Source organism: Poecilia reticulata, chromosome 15 (genome assembly GCF_904066995.2).
Source record: "Poecilia reticulata chromosome 15, P_reticulata-male-v2, whole genome shotgun sequence".
Classification (NCBI taxonomy): Eukaryota; Metazoa; Chordata; class Actinopteri; order Cyprinodontiformes; family Poeciliidae; genus Poecilia; species Poecilia reticulata.
The window spans coordinates 13,535,320-13,556,752 of NC_088844.1; the positions used below are offsets into that span (position 1 = coordinate 13,535,320).

At 38.5% G+C, this 21,433-nt stretch overlaps 2 protein-coding genes across 2 annotated transcripts; one reads left to right on the forward strand and one right to left on the reverse strand.

The window, feature by feature from the left end:
- The first annotated feature begins 8,051 nt into the window (after window positions 1-8,051).
- On the forward strand, window positions 8,052-15,926 carry LOC103476772 (protein phosphatase 2, regulatory subunit B, delta). Its single transcript, XM_008429341.3, has 10 exons — window positions 8,052-8,242; window positions 8,430-8,504; window positions 11,336-11,433; window positions 11,589-11,754; window positions 11,837-11,949; window positions 12,052-12,229; window positions 12,349-12,513; window positions 12,629-12,798; window positions 13,868-13,959; window positions 14,135-15,926. The coding sequence occupies exons 1-10, from the start codon at window positions 8,236-8,238 to the stop codon at window positions 14,412-14,414; spliced, it is 1,344 nt and encodes a 447-aa protein (XP_008427563.1). The 5' UTR covers window positions 8,052-8,235; the 3' UTR covers window positions 14,415-15,926.
- A 938-nt stretch (window positions 15,927-16,864) lies between these two features.
- bnip4 (BCL2 interacting protein 4) lies at window positions 16,865-20,727 on the reverse strand. Its single transcript, XM_008429342.3, has 6 exons — window positions 20,495-20,727; window positions 20,101-20,272; window positions 19,884-19,944; window positions 18,847-18,953; window positions 18,010-18,159; window positions 16,865-17,226 (listed from the first exon to the last, which is right to left on the reverse strand). Exons 1-6 carry the CDS (start codon window positions 20,535-20,537, stop codon window positions 17,184-17,186), a joined length of 576 nt encoding a protein of 191 aa, XP_008427564.1. The 5' UTR covers window positions 20,538-20,727; the 3' UTR covers window positions 16,865-17,183.
- Between the last annotated feature and the right edge of the window lie 706 nt (window positions 20,728-21,433).

Genomic DNA, 21,433 nt, shown 5'->3' on the forward strand with positions numbered 1-21,433 from the left:
TTTTGTGTGTCTATTTGTATTTTTCTTATTTTTCCAAGGATATTTTTAATCATATTCCACCTATAAATGTGTTTCCCTGCGTTTTGTATGATTGTAAGTCATAACACACCAGAATTTTCAACAATAAAACGGAGGGGATCTGTGATGACAGCCATGATTGGACGACAGAGGGCAGATTTCATTATTAAGAATCACCAGCCTTTAAAACAAGTCAAGTTGGATGTCTTTTTTTTATTTTTTATAAAACTTATAGTCTATTTGATGCTTTTAACTGGGATTAATTTTTCCAGCCGATATGTTGAATTCTTACCTTTCTGTGTTGCCTTCAACCTAATTAAACAAAAAGCAGGATTAGCTGTTTTTTTCCTTCAGTGTTGGTTTTTTTTTTTTTTTAAGACTTTGTATTTTGTGAAATCTGGCAGTGGAAATCTGTACTTTATTACCCATCTGTATTTTTATTATCAGCCTGCATCTGTCAGCGGAAAAATATACACCCCTGGACAGATTCTTTAAATCAGGTTTAACAGCTGAAGTCGTATTTTTGTCAGATTCAATAGCAAAGTTCACACTGACTGTAGATGCTCTTGCTTTTTAGGATCCGTTCCCCTCTCATGTCTTTGCCTGCCGTCTTTCAGAGAGACGGAGAATTATTCGGTTCTGCTTTTCAAAAAAAAACAAAAAAAAACTGAAAACAGCCTTGAAAATTTGTGGGGCTTAAGGCAATTCATCAGGTTAGATCAGTACAACGTGGATGTGTAACCTTTACACTGCACTGGAACCTGCTCGTACAAGTGTTATGAAAGGTCCCCGTGGCACTCTGCTCCTCTGACATGGATTTGAAGACTTGCCACTTTATTAGCTGCTAAGCCCCCGCTACTTGTTCTATATAGTGGAGGCCTACGTTATGAGCCGGGATCTCATTGTCTGGCGTTATTAGAGGAAGAGTCTGCAGCGCTTCCCTCTCCTCCTCTCTCTCTCTCTGTCTCTCTCTCTCTTTGCCCCCCTGAGAGAAAAAGCCTGACTGTTTGAAGGGAAGCTACAAGTGCAATTTAACCCATCTTATTTACAATATGATCTGTTACGAGGACATCATCGCTGCAAGGATTCGCAAACCTGGTACATTCCCCGCAATGTAATTCTTTTCTGTTTTCATTGATTTGTAAGAGTGCGCTCTGTTTGATGTGCAGCTGAGCCCATAAAAAGAGGCGCATGTGCTCAGAGTCCAGCTGGAAACTTTGATGCTCTGGACGAGTCCAGCTATGTGTGTCTTCCTATATCAAACCCATGCTCTTGAAATTAGAGTTCTATTTTTTTCAATTTTTTTTTTTACTTTTAACAATTAAAGGTCATAGCTATTCATTAATTAAAACGGAACAAAACCTATTAGGTTTGGTTAAACTGTTTGTGCCAGTGCCATACACACAGGTTCGTCATCCAGAATAAAAATGATGTGCTTGAATAATAAGTGCCATAGTGCCATCTAGTGAACACATTTGCAAACTGAAGGGCGACAGTCCCTGTGCACATGAAGTAAGCTGCACAGCACATCACGCAGTGGGCACACTGAAGGTAGAAAATAAAAAGAAACGAGAGCGCAAGTCTGTGTACCTCTTCACTGAATACACGTGTGCTACAGGGTGGGGCATAACCGAATTAAATGACCACACATGTGGGGGGAAATAAACAAAGATTTGCCCTTCGAGCCAGGTCTCTGACAGCCGTTAAGTTTGTGGTGAGCTGCAAGGACAACCTTCTTTCAGAAAATGAGGCAATGTCGAAGGCTGCGCATGCAAATTACACTCTGCCATCTAAATTACAAAGACATACACAGACCTCAAGTCATCAGGCCTCACATTTCACTCATCTGGCCTTCCGGCTGTTAAGGTTGCCAGGAGATGTTACAGAAGCAACGGAATCAAAAATAATAAGGAAAAGAAAAAACCCCAAAACAAAATAAAAAAAACCACGAGCCAAAAACTGGAGTCTTGAATAATTGATTGTGTTTGTCTTTGCTGTTTGTGTGTGTGTGTGTGTGTGTGCGTGTGTGTGTGTGTGTGTGTGTGTGTGTGTGTGTGTGTGTGTGTGTGTGTGTGTGTGTGTGTGTGTGTGCATTTGTGTGTGTCTGTAAGTAAAAGACTGAAGGCCTGGACAGAGCTTAATGCCCCTGAGCAGGGCAGACACATCCACTGGCCAATGGCTTGTGTTAAAGACCGTCTGATAGGCCGAGTGTGGGGGAGGAGTGTGTTTGTGTTGTGCTTTAATGCCTCTGTGCGGCCACTCGCACCAAATTGCACGAGGACAGTGGCTGCATCGGCTTTTTCTACCCCCCCCCCAAAACAAAGTTGACTCATATTATGCCTCTTCTTTTGCTCAAGAATACAATAAGGTAATGATTTTCCAGAATAACAAATGCGCGCTGTTTTAAACGGCCCAGGAATAGGTGTGTTGTAAGATGTTAAAAAGTCAATATACCTTCATTTTGTCTGTGCTGGTAATGAGCTATATTTTCTGGGGAAAATGGCTGCTTCTCCGGAGGCACCTTGTCTACTGAATGTGGCCCTGATCCTGGATAAAACAGAAGGCTCACCAATCAATCTCTCCAGGTTGCCCACAGCCAGAGAAAGCAGCTGCACCACATGTTTGCCTTGCGCGATAGCGACAAGTTAACATACGGGCAGCACAGTAACCATCCACAAGCAGCCTCTAGCTGTCTTATAATGAATTCCCACAGGGATGGGGAACTATCAGAGTCAGTGGTGTTACTGGAGGCTCGGAATAAAGTCAACACCTCTCCTTATACCTGATGAAGCTACGGCAGCACACACACGCACGCACACACACACACAGTCACTGCCAAAACTGTAAACTTGTAAAGAAATACTTAAAAATCCTGCAAATTATTTAGTTTTTAAAATAGCAAATTAGGTTTCGGTCAAATATCTCACATAGATAAAAAAAAGAAAGTCTGATGATTTTACTAGTTTGATATTTGGCATCGCAACACATTTTCAGAATCTAAATGGAAATATGAACATATGAAGTCGTTTATAAGGCAAACAACATTTTTTTGTTATTATATCACATATGTCGTGGGAAAAGCTTTTAGTTTTAAAATCAGGAACTCTTTGTACCTCATGGAGCAAATAAAGTTCAGATCTATCACAATGTATTTAGCTAAAGGTGAAAGCTACGGAAAAACCAATTTGTTTAAAAGTAAGTCAAACATGACTTAGAGGTTAAGGTTCTTAAAAAGATTCTTTGGCGACATCACAGCAATTTGTGTTCGTCGATTTGTAGTTCATTGCTATCAGGACAAACTCTAGATATTAACACATGTACACTAATGCACAATGCTTTCGGAAAGTATTTATACCTCTAAACATTTTCACATTTTGTGAAGTTATAACCACAATCACTGTGTGTGTTTAATTGGGATTTTTTTAAACTGACCAACACAAAGTATGTGGAGTTGAAGGAAAACTATACATACTAATATGCTTTGATGTAAACTGTGATATTGCAGTTATAGCTGTATGTTTATGGCCAATTGTGAACTGGCCATAAACATACTGGAAGTACTGGAAGATTCTAGAAGAATCTTCCAGTACTTAGCTCTCTTTAGCTTAAGCTTCCCTTTCACCACTGAAGTAAAATGTTCCCACAGCATAATACTTTGAACACTACGTTTCAATTATATGCAGTATTTTCTAGTTGATGTAAGTTTTCCACATGTTTGCTGTCTTCCCAACGTAGCGGCACACTGGGGGGTCTTTTGACTTTGTTTTTTCTACTCCTCCATAAAAAATAAAAAATAAAAAAAACAGATATATCATCACATTCTTTCCCCTGAGCTGTGGATCTTTGCAGCTCCCCCAGAGTTACCACTCATAATGCTCTTCTTGTGTGATCCAATTTAGGTGGACATCCACATCTTGGCATTTTTTTTTACAATAATCCTGCACTCTTTCCAGTTTCAGATAATAGATTGAACAGCTTGACATGTTGCTTTATAACCCAACCCTGCCTTAAAATCCTCCTCAGCTTTGTTGCTGATCTGTTGCGTTTCTTGGTCTTCATGATTCTGTTTGTTCCCTAATGATCTCGAACAAACGAGGCCTTTTCAGAACAACTAGACTCAGAATAAATAACAGGAAGGCAAACGATTTCCTAACTTTGGCTTCGGACGGCAGGTGGTTGTAATAGATTAAATTTTGGGGCTATCGAAGTAAATTTGATTTGGATTATAAGCACGCAACATTTGACAACCAAAACTTCACAATAATGGACAACTGTTTATGTGGTCTGTCACATCAAATGTTAATTAAACATTTAATTTTGTGGTTCAAAGGTGAAAAATAAAAATAAAAATCTGGAAAAATTCAAGGCTAATGTACACTTTTGCATGACATTATTCAACTTGAGCTGATTTGCGACGCCTGTAAGTATTGTAATTAATTATATAACATGATATAATTAAAGTAAGAAGAAAACATAATGATCAATATAGTTGGTCTTTTTGAATCATTTCAGTTTTATTTTAAAATTACCCCAGTATGAGTTCAGAAGTAGTCCTGCAGGTCGGCAAATCCATTTGATGATCTCTCCTAATGTCACTGAACCAGTATGTCAAGAGTGTCATAATAGTAATTTGTGACTTAAACTAGAAACTGCTGTCCGATCAGTTCAAGTCTGTAGAAGATTGCTTTCACAGGTTTTCTTCACTTTCTTGTCAAATGTCGACTTCAAAACCAAAATATTTTCTAATACTTGCAGCATAAGTTACCAATTAAACTTCAGTTTAACAATTAATGTAAGTAAAATATCAAGCAAACAAAATATGTTTTTTTGTTGTTTTTTTTACACCCAGCATAATGTATAAATTTACAAGCCATGCCTCTGCGGATACCAAATATCAATACCTGCGATGTCCTGAATAGCTCCATCCAAACTGTATCATCTGCCATCCATCTTGAAACCTCCATCAGTCCATAGATAAATTTGTTTGTGTTGCTTATTTTCAAATCAGTTCAATATGAACTCAAATACTAAGCCAACAACTGAGCCTTGGGGTACACCACAGACACATGTTTTTTTGTTGTTGTTTTTTCCTGCTGCTTATTTTCAAATCAGCTCAATGTAAGCTAGAAAGAGTGGGTCAAGAACTGAGCCTTGGGGTACACCTCTAATCAATTTTCTCAACTTCCCACATCTGCAATAACCAAATGGGATTGGTGCAAAAGGTGAAGCAGAAGAAAAGATATGGCATAATTATCTGTTTTTAACATGCCTAATGCATAATTTTTCTGTTGTTATTTATGTCAGTTTTCTCCTTTTTCTTCTCTGACTGGTTGTTTGTTTGTGTGTGTGTGTGTGTGTGTGTGTGTGTGTGTGTGTGTGTGTGTGTGTGTGCGTGCGTGCGTGCGTGCGTGCGTGCGTGTGTGTGTGTGTGTGTGTGTGTGTGTGTGTGTGTGTGTGTGTGTGTGTGTGTGTGTGTGTGTGTGTAGGCGTGTGTGCGTGTGTGTGTGTGTGTTTTTGTGCGTGAGTGTACCTAACCTCCAGGCCTCTGCTCGGCTCCTTCCCACGGGACATGCCATGTGATTGATGAGAAAGATGCGCGTAGCTCGGGAGATACTGGAGAGAGGATTTTTGGTCAAGTTTGGTCCAGGTCTTTTAGGCTGCACTCCTATCCATTGTCTTGACACCTCCAGGAGAATCTGCAGATGAAGAAAACGTATAACAAAAGAAGTCACAGGTACTATTTCTGTGTAAGACATCTTGCTTATGGATCACAGTTACTAACTGTGAAATAGTGCTTTTCCGAGTCACAAAGATATTTTATAACAAAGAGGAAAATGTAAAAGAAGAGGACCTAGTATATATATATATATATCAGCTCAATGTAAACTAGAAAGAGTGGGTCAATATACTGTATATATATATATATTAGTATACACTTAAATAGGGTGCTTCTTTTATCAGTTGGTGCACTCAAAGGAACAAATGTGCTTACTTTATCCGCTCAAATGTGGCCCAGATATCAAGCATTCCCACGCTACATGAGATTTTTTCCCCTCATATTTTTTTGGAATGTGACTTTTTTATAGCACTATCAATCCCAGTGGGCAATCATTTTATTCCCAGTTCATGACAGCACTCATTGTACAGAAAGCACTTCACACAGCATCGCAAGTATGAAACTATAAATGAATTCTGCTGCTCCGACGTTTATTTCTCGGTGTATTTTTACACTGCTTTGATTGAGCACGCTAAATAAATAAATTCTGGTTGAGTCGAAGAGCATTCAAAAAGTTGCTTTTGTTTGTTTTGTGAGAAATATGCCGCTTGGTGGAATAAACAAATACGCAGCTGAAATGATGTGCTGCCTCATAAGATACTCAGTCGTTTGCATTAATTTATACACATTTTCTTCTTTTGTTGGTTTGTTTTTTTATTATTTATTTTGGGGTTAAGTTTAAATGAAACTATCTTAAAACATTCAATGAAAGGAAGGAAAGTATTATAGGTTATTTTCTTTTCTCTTTTTATACAAAACCTTTCTGTTTTAGAATTGTAAGTTGAAGGCCAACAGATTTATTTTCACAAGTGGAGCATTACAGCGTTCACTAAAATGCTATACTTAATATTGCAAGATACATTTAGTGGAAACTGCAGTCCAATATAGAGTGTATCTAAAAACACATAATGCTTTCATTGAAACATTAATATGATCGACTGATGTAATAATAGCAAATGTGTTGTTGGCTTGAAATTTTGTTCGCTTTATTTATTTCTTCACCCACAAATTCATCCATTTGAAAAAATAAGGATAGTCCAAATTGCGGTTATTGATTGAGAAATTTAAAAGGATTGATCTCTAATCTTTTTTTTTTTTTTTGCTGGAAAACAATAGTGATTTATTTGTAGGTGAGTGTTAAAACATAGCCATAATTTCATTGATAAAACAAACTGTGTAAATCAAAATGTATCTAGTTTGAGAAAATTGGCTTTTCCCTGGTGTTGTAAATAATACCAATTTGGCCTTATCTACCAAACAAGCTTGACTTCAGACGTCCTGGTCTTTATCTGGTCTTTATAGGTCTTTAAGAGCAAAAGTTTCGTCCTTGCACATCTCCATAGGAGTAAAACTTATGCAGTGTTTTTTCTGGTGTGTCTCACACTTTAGCAAACTCTTCCTGTAGGTTCTGTGATAACACTTTAGATATTTTCGGAGACTTCTTTTAGCATCTAGTAATCTGTTTTCAAGGTGAACTTGTTTGAAGAGCCAAACCTGGTTATGTCAGCAGTTGCTTGGAATGTGTATACAATGTAGTCATTTAACAAATTCGAATTGTAATTGAGGACTAACCATGTTTTATTACTTAGCCATGTATGTCATACATCATTGAAAGATTTAAATAATTATGCATGCATTTATTAAACATTTTTTCTCAAATCTTTAGGGATATTTATTTAATCGCTTATGTTTTTTTTATTTGTTTTTTTTATATAACACTTTTTGACCATATGCAGATTATTCAATAACATGGACTTCCACCATTTCACCACTAGATGTCACCAAATGCCCGTCAAATAGAACCATTGGTACCCTATCCTGTCACGTTTTTAAATTACATTTCACTTTAACATTGTAATCATGTCACAAAACTTAAAAAGAAAGATATATAATGATATGTTTTAGAAGAATATGTTTGCATTTCTAACCCTTCGCATTTAAAATATAAATAAAAAATATGCCGCCTGTTGAACACACCTTCTCAAAATGTAATAGTCTGCCTGGTAGCTCGTTAAGATGCATTTTCTTTACTTTAAATTTAGAAATCATTTTCATAGCTGTTCTCTGAATGTAATGTTTGACTCAGGCACCAAAGAACGGAAAACGTGTCTTTAAAACAAGACGCGGAGGTTTTATTATCTAGTTTGGTGTAATAAAGTTGGATAAACGGAAGAAAGGGGAAATGTAAGGCGTAAGAAAGGAGATGCACGGGAGGATGGATGGAGCCAGGATGTGGCATGTGTGCATGACGTCGTTTCTCCATGTACCGTGCGCCATTTTGGAAGAAAAAAAAAATCACGGATAATTTCCGTGGTCTTGACAGATCTGGACCCGAGTCTTCTCACTGATTGTGGATGCTATCCGTTTCCCGGAGCGAGCGAGCCGCGTTGGGTTGATCGGGTATCGGAAGCTGTGTGCAACAAAAGCTGCTAAATGAAGCAATGGCGGGTAAGCTACTTTTGAAGGGAGGAAAAAGGATCCACCTCTCTCTCGGTGTGGCCTGAATCTGAACCAACGTTAGCGCTAGCGAGCGAAGTTGTCAAACTGTGTCCCTGTCAGGTCATCTCATCACCAGTTGAAAAACTAAAATAAGGAGACAGTCTAACCCAAACTAACGCCATCGTTCTTTTCACAGGAGTTGCAGGAGGAAATGATTTCCAGTGGTGTTTCTCCCAAGTGAAAGGAGCGATAGATGAAGATGTTGCGGAAGGTATGTAGCTAGCGTTAGCTCGGCAGCTAAGCTAAAGCTGCTACTCGGATACCGTGGGGATGGCGCTCTGTGGGCTTGAAAGGAAATTCTCGACACGTAGCCACAGATGCAAGCATGATTTATTTTAAAAGTCGGTTCTCCCGTTTTGTGTGAGTGTGGTTGTGGGAACGCCCTTAACCCTGTGAATTGCTGTTTTCGCTAACTAGCTGTAAGCTAGGTGGGAGCTAAATGTCAGTGTGCTGCTGGCGTGACATCATGGCTTGTTTTCATTCATACACGAAGAGTCGCTGTGCGTATTTAGCTGTCAGTCGCTGAAATATGGCCCGTCGTTCCCTTTTTCGGTACTTGTCTGCACTGCCTGTACCTGAAGTGTACTTCCTCATTGTCAGTAGAATGACATTTCAGGTATTCACTAGCAACGAGACAATACTGTTACTCCCTCAGTGACACCCTCTGTATACATATTTAGTCATTGAGGGAAATGCTTTTTTACAAGCTTAAGCAAATTTCTAATGGAGCCTTTTTGCCATTGTATGAGTAATGGAACATTTTCAAACTACCGTAGAAATCATCTAATTGTCTTCTGCTTTTCTGAATTTGTTCATTGATGTCGAAGTTGGCCTTTGATCTTGGTGCAGGGTAAAGGGCTAGTTCACCCCGTTTTTGACATCTGGCATTATTAAAAGAATATTAAGCTAGACGTTTTAGCAACATTTGTGTATGTCAAAACCTGTTTGTCAAACCCGCAATTTTCAAGTGTTAAAAATCCTGTGCGTGTTTAAAATTAGTACCAGCAGCTTTAAAAGCTGAAATTCTGTGGTAATTTACGCTCCTCAATTTATACTGAAATTTGCTTAATGTTGTGACCAAAAGTAAACAGCAATGTTTTTATAAAAAAAAATACATATAAATATGATTTCCATACAATGTTTAAGGAGTTAAACAAATGTCAAAATTACAGGCAAAATAAAACGCATTCAGATTTGCTGTAATAAAAACACTCGGGGTTATTTACAATATTTGATCAACTTTCAGCCTTTTTAATGGTCACAATAAATCTTAGTTAATTGGCTTGAAAATAGTCCTTTATTATTCAGCCTATAGGTGACATCTGTTATTAGTGAATTATGTTTACACAATTTTAGAACGGTGTAAAAGCAGCAAAATAAAAACAAATTCTGCTTTATGAAAAAGATGCATTCTTGTTCAAATGAAACACTGTTGCATCCTAAAATAAAGTATTTCTAATTTTTGTTGGAATGTCTTTACCTCGCACAGGCTGACTTATTTGTGCTGATGCATCAAATCAGTTTATTATTTGTTAGTTTCGGGATACGTGAAAAGTGTTAACAGACTATTTGGCTGATTTGCAAATTCTACTTGTGTTGTGCTTAACTATCAAAAGACAAAATCTTTGAAAATAAGCTCAACATCATGTCACATACAGAAATAATTTATATCCAACAAGTGACAATTGCTATTTTGTGTATATTGCACACAATTACCTTTTGTTAATTTTCAAAACAACAGTCTACAATAGCAAATAAAATGTCCTTTTTTTGGAACAGTGCAGCCATGACTAGCATGTTCAAAAGTTAATCCACTGGAGCATCAACAGCAGCTGCAGACTTTATTGTAAATAATTAACACTTAAAGCTTCTTAAATGTAAACAGGGAGTCGTCCACATTCATTTTAAAAAAAGTATGTTGCTAATCTTGGGTCAGTCCTTTGTATGAAAAAAAAAAATGCTTGAAAACTGACACTTTTCTAAATTTAGACAAACCAAAGTTTTATCGACCATAATCATAGATAAAGGTAAACCTGCACAGATCTGACAGAGTTAAAGTTTGCAGATTTTGAGGTAGAATCGATCAAGGGCAATTAAGATCCAAAAACACCAGTAAAATAGTGAATGACAGAAATCCAGTGTGCAACCTTTGAGTCCCAGATCCACAGAGCTTATTTCTAACGTACTGCTTATTGCTGTCGACATGCATAGAAGGGATGTTTAGATATGTATCAATCAATCTTTTCTAGGCCAAAGCTGATTGCCAGTTGTGTTTAATTTCTGACCTGCCAATCAGGTTATTTTCTCCCCCTTACATTTTAAAAGTAAAAAAAAAAAAAAAATGTGCTAAAGGTTTCAGTTTTAAAATGTAACAAAACCAGTTAAGGAATTGCTAAACTAGTCCCATTTTTTAAATCAAAGTTAATGTCCCTTAGTTATTTTTGTGTTTTTTCATATATTAAAGAAGTTGCTGTTAGTTGATTCTTTTTAGACTGAACAATTTTTATAGTTCTTAAGTTTTGATGCACATGAATAAAAAGTTCATGCCAATCAAGGAAAAAATGTCTGATTCATATTCTGGCCAATATGTTGGCGATGCTCCAGCAACTATAATGGTCAACATACAAATACACTGAAATACAACGTATGCTTATTAATGCTGCTTCAAAAATGTTGGTGTTAGACCAGCAAGTAGATTTTTATTTTTTTTTTTTTTGACTCGCTGCCTCCAAGAAATCTGGAAATCTGTTTCTGTGTTCACATCAGTATTGTTCTTCCTCCTCAAGATGATACTTTTGAAACGCTCCAGAGAGCCGCGTAGTGCTATAGCAACCTCACGCTCAATTTCACACCTCTTGATGACATTTGAAATCATTTTAGATTCGTATAAATGTGGGTGTGAGAAGTCAGAATAATTTTCTGGAGATCTTAAAATTAACTGTCATATAAAATTTAGTCAAAAAGGCAATATTGGGTGAAGTCACAGTCACCCAATACGTTTTTTGTTTTTGTTTTTGGTTTTTTTTGTGTTTTTTTTTTCAGCTGACATAATCTCAACTGTTGAGTTCAACTATTCTGGAGATTTACTTGCAACTGGAGACAAGGGAGGCCGAGTAGTGATTTTTCAACATGAACAAGAGGTAAGATTTATTCGGTACAGTACGGATGATTTGCTATGCCATCCCCCCCCCTCCCCCCTCCCTCCTCTGTTGCAGTGAAAGGATTTAAACCTGGTGACTCATGATTCTTTTTTTTTTTTTTTTTTTTTTGTGCTCTTATTTATTGTTCTCCTCAGTCTAAGAATCGTCCACACCTGCGTGGGGAATACAACGTCTATAGCACTTTTCAGAGTCATGAGCCAGAATTCGACTATTTGAAAAGTTTAGAAATTGAGGAAAAAATTAATAAAATAAGATGGCTACCCCAACAAAATGCTGCTCACTTTCTACTTTCAACAAACGGTAAGAGGCCTTGGACTTTGTTTTAGACTATATGCCCACGCGTGGTTTTCAAAACTGACGACGTCTTTTTAACTCCTGGCAGATAAAACTATCAAATTGTGGAAAATAAGCGAAAGAGATAAACGGGCAGAGGGTTACAACCTAAAAGATGAAGATGGGCGACTCAGAGATCCTTTTAGAATCACCTCTTTACGGGTATGTGCGACCACAGTTCAGACCCGCCTCTTTTTATTTTGCCTGTGATGAGTTCTAAAACGTTTAAAATCGATTAAGTGATTGTTCTGCGTTTTCTTTTAGGTACCAGTTCTGATGCCAATGGATCTCATGGTAGAAGCAAGCCCACGGAGGATCTTTGCAAATGCGCACACCTATCACATTAATTCCATTTCTGTAAATAGTGACCATGAAACTTACCTCTCTGCAGATGACCTAAGAATAAATCTATGGCACTTGGAAATCACAGACAGAAGTTTTAGTATCCTTTTCTTGATCATATATATAGATATATAAGATATCAGTCACATGCCTCATAGTTTGGAGTCTGTATCCTGTTGAAAGAGAAGGCGGTTTGTTCCTTTAACGCTGCTGTCCCAGATATTGTAGACATCAAGCCCGCCAATATGGAAGAACTGACAGAAGTAATCACAGCTGCTGAGTGCCATCCACACCAATGCAATGTATTTGTGTACAGCAGTAGCAAAGGCACCATCCGCCTGTGTGACATGCGAGCAGCGGCACTCTGCGATAGGCACTCTAAGTGTAAGCTTATGGCTCAATGGAGGATAGTAGGATTACCTCACTTGCTCTTTCTAAATGTAGTTTTGGGAACCATTCTCATTTTTCTTTTAATGTGTGTGTGTGTGTGTATTTTTAGTCTTTGAGGAACCTGAGGATCCAAGCAGCCGATCCTTTTTTTCAGAGATCATCTCCTCCATCTCAGACGTGAAGTTCAGTCACAGCGGACGCTATATGATGACACGTGACTACCTCTCCGTCAAGGTTTGGGACCTCAACATGGAGAACAGACCAGTGGAGACGTATCAGGTGCGTAGATCTACTTCTGCAGGGGTTCATCTCTCTGCACTTAGTACAAATATATGAAATGTTAATCCACTACGACTATTATGACTTTTATCTATCATTTCAACAACATTGAGTAAGTAACAGTAAATAACCGCCAAATTTAGTGTTTTTTATGTTTTTTATTTATTTTAATTTTGTTTTTATTTTTTAAAGAAGAGAAATGTATTTGATGACGGCTCCATTGAGATACAAATAATCAAAGTAACATTAAGCTAGAAAAGTCTTGAAGAAATGCTGGTGTCTTATGGGGACAGCTATATTATCCCTAAAATGTATCAACTTTGGACTCTAAGACCCTCTGGGAATCTACAGTAAAAGTACTACAAAAACATATATCAAACATGCTAACACTAGCATGTTCCTATCGATATCTAACACAATGTTTCACTAAAGTTAGGTACTCCGTGCTCGTTAGCTAAAATGCTAGTGTAAGCTAACAAGCTATTACTAGTATGTTGGGTTATGTTAGCTAACCCTGTCTGTTGTGCTAAAAGCAGTATGTATTCACTGTCTTTGGCTAATATGCTAACAAGTGCATGTTAGCCACTTTCAGCTCTGCTCATTGAATTTATATGCTGTCTTGAGCTACAATGGATCAAAATGTTGCCTAACACAAGTTCTATTTACTATGAAAGTCATGTGTGTTTGCTATATTTTGCTACAATAACATTAGCATTCAATGGAACACTATCAGGTGCCATTGGTGCCCAAGTCCAATCCTATAGAGCTAACATTCTGCGACTTTTGGACGCACACTTAAATCAAATGCCTAAATTCCTTCATCAGATTGAGATGCATCTGAAAGCTGCAGGATGAGTAGCTCTTGAGGTCTGGGCTTAATTATTCCTGCTTGACAACATGCAATTCACTCCTCTCCATTTCTTGCTTTTTCAGACAAAAAGCAATAAAAAGTTTAGAAATGACATGGGCTATACATTTCTAATAGGTTTTGTGTCACTGCTTTAAGATTTTAAAAGCAATTGTATTTTTTAAGTCAAACATTCATGTTTATTGAAATGCTTTGTTTCAGGTCCACGAATACCTTCGCAGTAAGCTCTGCTCCTTGTATGAAAACGACTGCATCTTCGACAAGTTTGAGTGCTGCTGGAATGGCAGTGACAGGTAAACAAACGTCCTCCCTGCTGCAAGCAGTTATTGTTCCCCTGCTGCCGCTTTAGATCTTTCAGCATCATCGACCCACGAGTCGCTTTGTGTTTTTTTTTTTTTTTTTTTTTTCTCCTTTCGTTTTACGGCGAGACGATCAATGCGGATAATCCGTTTTTACTTCCTCCACCAGTGCCATCATGACCGGCTCCTACAACAACTTCTTCCGAATGTTTGACCGCAACACCAGGCGGGACATTACACTGGAGGCGTCCCGGGAGAGCAGCAAACCACGGGCCACGCTCAAACCCCGCAAAGTGTCCACCGGCGGCAAGAGGAAGAAGGACGAGATCAGCGTGGACAGCCTGGACTTCAACAAGAAGATCCTCCACACTGCCTGGCACCCCAAAGATAACGTGATAGCTGTGGCAGCCACCAACAACTTGTACATTTTCCAGGACAAAATCAACTAAAAACAACAAAAAAAAAAAGATATTTGGGGCTCCAGAGGATAGGGCTTTTACCATACCTGTGTAGTTAAGCCTACTACTTGTCTATCTGTATAAGAAGAAACAGCCTTGTTGTTCCTCCTGGTGAAGAAATTGAAAGCACGTGTCTACTTTTTTTTTTGCCACAGGAGGTTGATCCATAGGCCTGTTTTATTTTCGAGTCTGAGCTTAGGTTGTTTTTTGCCTTTGGCACCAGGGCAATCAGCACGCCCCTCCCCTGACCCAGAAAGCCCAATTCGGGTCTAATTGATGGAATGGCACTTCCTAGAGGTCAAACCCTTGAACATTGCTATTTTGTGTTGACATTTTAAGCCTTCATTTCATGATTTAACGACAGAACTCTCGGAAGTCCTTAAAATGACGTCTTGTCAAGGTTGTATTCATCTTTCAGAGATTTTTGGGCCCTGAGAAGCACGGGTGAATAGGCCGGTAGGCCTAACTGTAACATTCCCCCATTGGTCTCGTATTCAGGCCAAATTACTGCTGGAAAAAGGCCCATGAATTTGAAAAGTGGACTTGTTTCATTTCCTCCCTTCCCGTTCCCCCTCCCCCGTTCTCTTCTTTTTATCCCCCAGTCAATACAGCAACGTAAAATTCACTGACTGTATCTACTCAAGTACACCTTGTCATCGACATAATAAAAGAAACTAAAACTACAGATGTGTTTTTAAATTTAGAAGTAAGGTATTAAAACATGTTTATTGCTTTGCATGTTTTTATGTTGTAGAGAGGTGGAGAAATGTCCAGTCACGCCACTGTTTTTTTTTTTGTTCTTTCTTTTTTTTGTTTCTCGAGCAGATCTACGTCAAACTTGTCGAAGAAAAAACTATATTTGGGGCAATCGGTTTGGAAATTACTGTCAGAAAATGTCTGCGTGAAGAGATTAAAGTCCTACTTTTTGACACTGTTTTAGGATGCAGACTGGAAACTGAACGGCACAAAATAAAGAGTCCAGGACAAAGGGAATCTGCAGCCTTAATACCTACTTCAACCAGTGACAGCTACGAGTTGCGTCCCCGAGCGTTATACGAACCTCATGTGCATTATTTGTAAATCCTATTTTATAGAGTTTTGTCCTCATACACTGCTGCTACACGTGGCTGTCTATGAAAACACACAAAGGAGGAAAATTGCACACCATACATACAGTTTATGTGATAGAGTGCCTCCAAATCTTGTAATAAGTAGAAAACAGACAGGCCTCATACATGTGCCCTTTTTTGTTTTTTTTTCCTTTTTGTTTTTTTTTCTATTTGATTAGGGATGCCACCCAGATCTGAACCACATACTGCAAACGTGGATCTTTGTAGTTGTGAATGCAGACATGAAGGTTGACTACACAAAACGTATACTGATGACGTTACAAACACATAATAATGCATTGTCTTTGTCCATTGATTCCTAACATGGTGGCAATGTATTCACTTGTTTATTATTTTGACCAAAGTTCAATAAAATTTTAATTGTGTTCATCTGCATGTTTTCCTTTTCTTTTCTGTTATGCGTGGTAAAGAGTTGTTTTGGAAGTCCACCAGGCACATTAATGTTTAATACAAGCCTCCACACTACGGGGGTCCAAACGTTGCACAATTCAATAGATCCCAACACATTTAAAAGCAAATGTAGCATTAAATATGTAAGACATGAAATATTGATAAAAATATATATATATAAAGATGCATTTTACTTTCCAAAAAACATAATTATCAGTAATTATTTTCACTGGTTCTGAACCATTAAGAGTCACTGATGTGGGTCACTACCTGCTCATTGGACAAGAGTGTTGAGTCCAAGCATATATGTGGGAAAGTTTAGTGGTGGGAAAAAGTGCGAGAAAGATAACTGCAGCCTTTAGAGAATTATGAATCAAAGCCTATTAAGGAATTTGGAGATTTACAATTCGCTAACTTCACCTGGAGTCAGGAATTGAAGAAACATCATACACAGACGAATCTAGAACTTCGGTCACATTTGCTGTGTGAATCCGAACTTGGACTGTTATTTCACGGTGCACTGCAAAGCAAAATCTATCAGTCAGATATGGTTTTGTCATATAACCTGTGTAACATTTAATAATCTATATGTTAGATTATTGGGAATAACAAATACACTTGCTTATTTATTTATTGAATGTACTTCCATCCATCCATCCATCCATTTTCTTTCACCCTTGTCCCTCAGTGGGGTCGGGAGGGGTGCTGGTGCCCATCTCCAGCCAACGTTCGGGGCGAGAGGCGGGGTCACCCTGGACAGGTTGCCAGTCTGTCGCAGTGAATGTACTTCCAATTTCCTTAAATATCTAACATTTTATTATTATTACACTTAGCTGTTTCTGATCAACACTGAGCTAACAATTTTCCTATTAAATTTTGACACCAGGCTGGTCTAAGAAGAACAAATTCAGCATGTCATAATAAATTAAATCAGATTTTAATTAAATAAAAAAAAAAAGTGATTTATATTATTTATATATATAATATATATTTGTTCCATAGCATGCATGTGCAAGGAGCGGTAAGCAGCAAAACGATCATCTCAGTTAGCAGTGAACACATCATGGACAGGGTGATTGGTTGTGGTGCATTCAACAACACAGCAGTGAAAGCTCCTCGGCTCTTCATGCTGGCATCGGGCAATCAGTCAGAATCACAGGTCACATGGCACAGCTCCCAATTTAATAAGGCATGCCAAGCTGGTCGTAACGCGGCGTCCCTGAACGCATCGGCACCTCGCTCAGTAGGTGTTGTGGGAAGTTAGGCGCTTCCCAATAAATATCCTGAAAGTAGAGAAACATTTTTATGTTAAAATAGTCCTTTACAAATGATTAAGTTCAAATATTACAGGAGCTTCTAAAAAAAAAAATTGAATATATTCAAAGTTTATTTATTTTAATATGTCAAAAAAAATGAAACTGATATAGTTTCAACGTAATGCTTAATTTAGTTAGTTATTTCTGTTCATTTTGAGGATTATGGCTTACAGTTAATAAAAAACCAAAATGGAATTGAAAAAAAATGTTTTCAGTGAAGAGACAAAAATAAAAATTTTCCAAAACAGAAAAACTGCACACTACAGTGCTGCACACTCAGCACTTGAACCAGGGATATTTCACAACTTTCTGAAGGGAGCCATTACCTCTGTGGCTTTTGCACCAATTCCTACTAGACTTTTTCCTTCCACTCAACTTCCTAATAAAATGTTTGGATGTAGCACTTTTAAAACTTACCTTTCCTGGCTTACTCTTCTTGTTGGGTGTGTAAGTAACTGCTGGACAACTATCAAGACAGAAGTCTTTTCATGATTGTGTAGGCCATACCACAACGTTTTCCTAAGGAAAGTCATTTTCTTTCCATCGAATTTGACAGAAATAATATTTGAAATACACTACGCTGTGTAATAAATTTATAGGTTATATGAGCTGAGCTTTTCGAATTCCATTTGTGAAATTCATTAACCTATCAGTAATATTCAAATTTATTGAGATGCACCTGTGAACTGCGTAAAAATTAATGAGGCTCCACGACATTCCCAGAGTCGGAATATAAATCCTACCGCTTACCCCAAGCCAACAGCGAGAATGTGAGAGATGATTAACGAGGGAAGGAATATCTTCAGAAAGTCGGCGGAGAGGATGCCGCCCTTCTTCATGACACTGGTGTTCCGTATGCTGAGCGAGGTCGAGCGCTTGGGGTTCTTCAGCAGGAACTCCCTGCAGAGCAGCACATTAATATTTCAGTCTTTTTGCATAGATTAAAGATCAGCTATTTCTGGTTTAATGTCATGCGAACGCCTGTGCTCACACAGATACCTCCGTGAAGTCAGCAAATCACAAATATGACAGTATGGGGAAAATGTAAGCAATCTAATTTGGGTTAGAGCCCCGAGTGTTTGTAGTTAAAACTACACTAGAGCTATGACAGCCTTGACTAAAATTTCTTCATTTAAAACTGAAAAGTAACGATTACTCTAGCGGCTAATATCGTGTTTATTACAGTTACGGCAATGCTTTTCACGGCATCTGTTTATTGCTGCTGCTCAGTCACCTTCTCTTGGGATCTGAAAGGGTTTTGAATGTTTTTGAAACTTTTCAAACCTCTGTATATCTTGATGACAGCAGCCAGTCTACACACCTCAGTGAACAGCAGTGCCCTAAGTCAGTGTTTTTCAGCCCTGCTCCTCAAGGCACACTGCCCCTATGTTTAGATGTTTACCTGCTTCAACACACCTGATTTCAGTTGACGGCCGATTGCCAGGCTTTTGTTGAAGGAGGCATGTTAAAGCAGGGAAACATGCGGAGCAGTGTGCCCTGAGGGCAAGGGTTGGGAAACACTGCCCTAAATGTTCAAACATTTGTGTTAAAAAAAAAAAGAAAGAAAAAAAAAAAACAGCTCTTTACTTTGGCGGACTGTTCTCGGGCCGACTGGACCAGTCCCATATCCAGTCGGCATTTTTCTTCATCAGACTCTCCACTTCACGTCTTCTCTCTTGAAAGTCTTCATCTGACTGGAAAAATAAGACAGCAATGAAAACCGTCTGCGTTTTAAAACGATACGTGAGCAACGGATGATTTTCAGGGTGTACAATGGCTATGAAGCCCAAGATTAGCGTTAGCAGTATTAAGGCTGATTCACTTGCATAAACTAAGCCTGAATGCACAAATAAGAACCTCCCTGTACAGGAATGCTGGAGTTATTAGGACACATTTTCTTGTTCCTGCTTTGACATGTCAAACATAGTGCTGCTACAGTCTTGAAAATGTGTACCATATTATATTACACCGCTTGAACATTTTGTTACGTTATAACCACAGAAATTGGTTTTATTATAGACCATCATGTGAGAATGGAAAGAGTGTGGCACCACACCACAAAAAAAGAAAAAAGAACAGAAAGTCTGCATTTTTGCAGAGAGAAAAACCATTAGAAGAGTTGTTTAAACGTCACCACCAGCGATGTAAGGGACACAACAGGAGTTCTGGTCAGATGTGACCAAATTTAAAGACGCTGGCCTACAAGCAAACTGATGTGCACTGCGGAAAACTAACTCGACACCTCCCTTGAACGCACCATCGCCAAGTGAAGCACGGTAGAGGCAACATCCTCTGTGGTGATATGGAAAAGATGGATGGAGTTAAATACATGGTAGGCGTGGAAGTTAAAAGGCTTTAAAAGACTTGAAACTGGAGTAGCTGTCTCAGATGCTATCTGACTTAGGTTGAGCTATTTTGTAAACACAAATGGGCAAAAATCCCAGGCTGCAGACTTGCAAAGCCGACAGTCACATACCGCAGAAGACCTCCAATTGCAATTGCAGCACAAGGTGGTTCTAAAAACTATTTTTCAGTTGAATGTGGGAAAAAAAAAAAAGATCAAGGAACATTGATACATTTTTCAGGAAATGTACAAAAAACTAAGTCGTTCCAACATATTCTACCTGAGAGCTGTTTCCCTCTGAGCCTCTCCACAGAAGAAGGGGAGTCTGTGATCTGAGTGGGCTGTTGCGGAGAAGAAAATACATAACAGAGACGTGAACACACCCGCAGCAGCAGCTTCTTGGGTAATAGGTGTTGCACAACCAACGTTGAAAAAACAGCACTGACTCTTCTTCCTCATTTTTTATTTTTTTTTTTATTATTATTTTGCAGACCAACCTGTTGCACTGGGAACTTCCTTTGGAGCTGCTCCTGCCTGACTCGTGCTGCGCTTCTAGGAGCATTTTCTCCACGTCCCCCTCCTGACTGGACGTGGGAATGAGCTCCTGGCTTCCTCGGTGACTGGTACCTTGGGAGCCAGTTCCACTGAAATGCAGCTCTACCCAGGAACCTTAGGATAGACAGTGTCTACACATGAATGTTCGTTATCCTTTTTTTTTTTTTTTTTTTTTTTTTTTTACAGGCGTATTGGTAACAACTCTCACGAAGGGTAAAATGCACAGCAGAACTAACAGTTCACACTCTGAGGGGGAGGAGGAGGGGGACACCATTAAATATAGACGCAACAACGCGTTTCTAATGTTTTATATATCATTAGCTTTCAATACTTTACCTTGCAAACTCTCGTCAGATGAAGCGTCCTTTTGAAGCGACATTTGCGCTGTGCCGTGTGACGAACTTTAATCGGAAACACCAGCTTTAAAGGCCTGAATTGTAGGTGAAATGGTGGCGAAATGTCCCCAGCCAGCTGGAGTCTCAACTAGCACAATAACAGTGACGCAATATTTTGTTTATCCGAACTGGGATTGGCTCCAAAAAAAGGAGGGCACGTATAAAACGCACACCAAGTTCCAGTATGACATCAGAGACAGTGCGCATGCGCAGGGTCACATCTACGCCTTCTGAATACCCTTTCAGTTAAGTTTAAAGCATCACGAATGCATATTAAGATTTGGTAAATTATCACTGTAGCAATATAGAAGAAAAAAAACGTAGCTCATGTCAGGTTTATTTCTTTGTGCAGGTTTGTTGAAATATTGCAGTTCCACTCAGCCGCCTGAAGATGGCAGCAATGACTCATCACTGTCATGTTCTTCAGAGTTGTAGCTGCACTGGCACTTTCCAAACTGTCAACATTTGAGCGGGGGGATAGAGGGGGGGGTTAAAAATTCAACAATTGTTTTAGCAAAGTTAGTTGTCAATTAAATATTAATTATTAGAGGTTATATTCTTTAATGTGTTCGTTATTGTCTTAACTTTTGGGTGGGGGATGAGATGGGTGTAAATAAGATTGGAAAAAAAGCTCAGTTTTAGATGCAAAGCAGCTAGAAGAAGCCGCCAAAATACTGCAGAAGCAGCTGCCATTGTCAAAGGTAGTTTTACGCAGAGCTGCATCATTTGCATCATTTTCTTAAGGCTTTAAAATTATTTGCTACTTTGTGTTTTTCAAACACATGGTTTCTCTATGTACTTTGACTTTTGTTGCAACATGACAACCTATGGGGAAAAAAGGGGTCTGAATACTTTTGCCAAGCAATTACATACAAATCAG

Bases quoted from the DNA above. Each gene is read 5' to 3' on its own strand.
- LOC103476772 (XM_008429341.3), top strand. The intron at 11,950-12,051 runs GTATGTGCGACC...GTTTTCTTTTAG, and splicing joins TTAGAATCACCTCTTTACGG to GTACCAGTTCTGATGCCAAT. The intron at 12,230-12,348 runs GTATCCTTTTCT...CTGCTGTCCCAG, and splicing joins AATCACAGACAGAAGTTTTA to ATATTGTAGACATCAAGCCC.
- bnip4 (XM_008429342.3), bottom strand. From the start codon at position 20,537: ATGTCGCTTCAAAAGGACGCTTCATCTGACGAGAGTTTGCAAG. The intron at 20,273-20,494 runs GTAAAGTATTGA...GTCTATCCTAAG, and splicing joins ATCTGACGAGAGTTTGCAAG to GTTCCTGGGTAGAGCTGCAT. The intron at 18,954-19,883 runs GTAGAATATGTT...TTATTTTTCCAG, and splicing joins CAGAGGGAAACAGCTCTCAG to TCAGATGAAGACTTTCAAGA.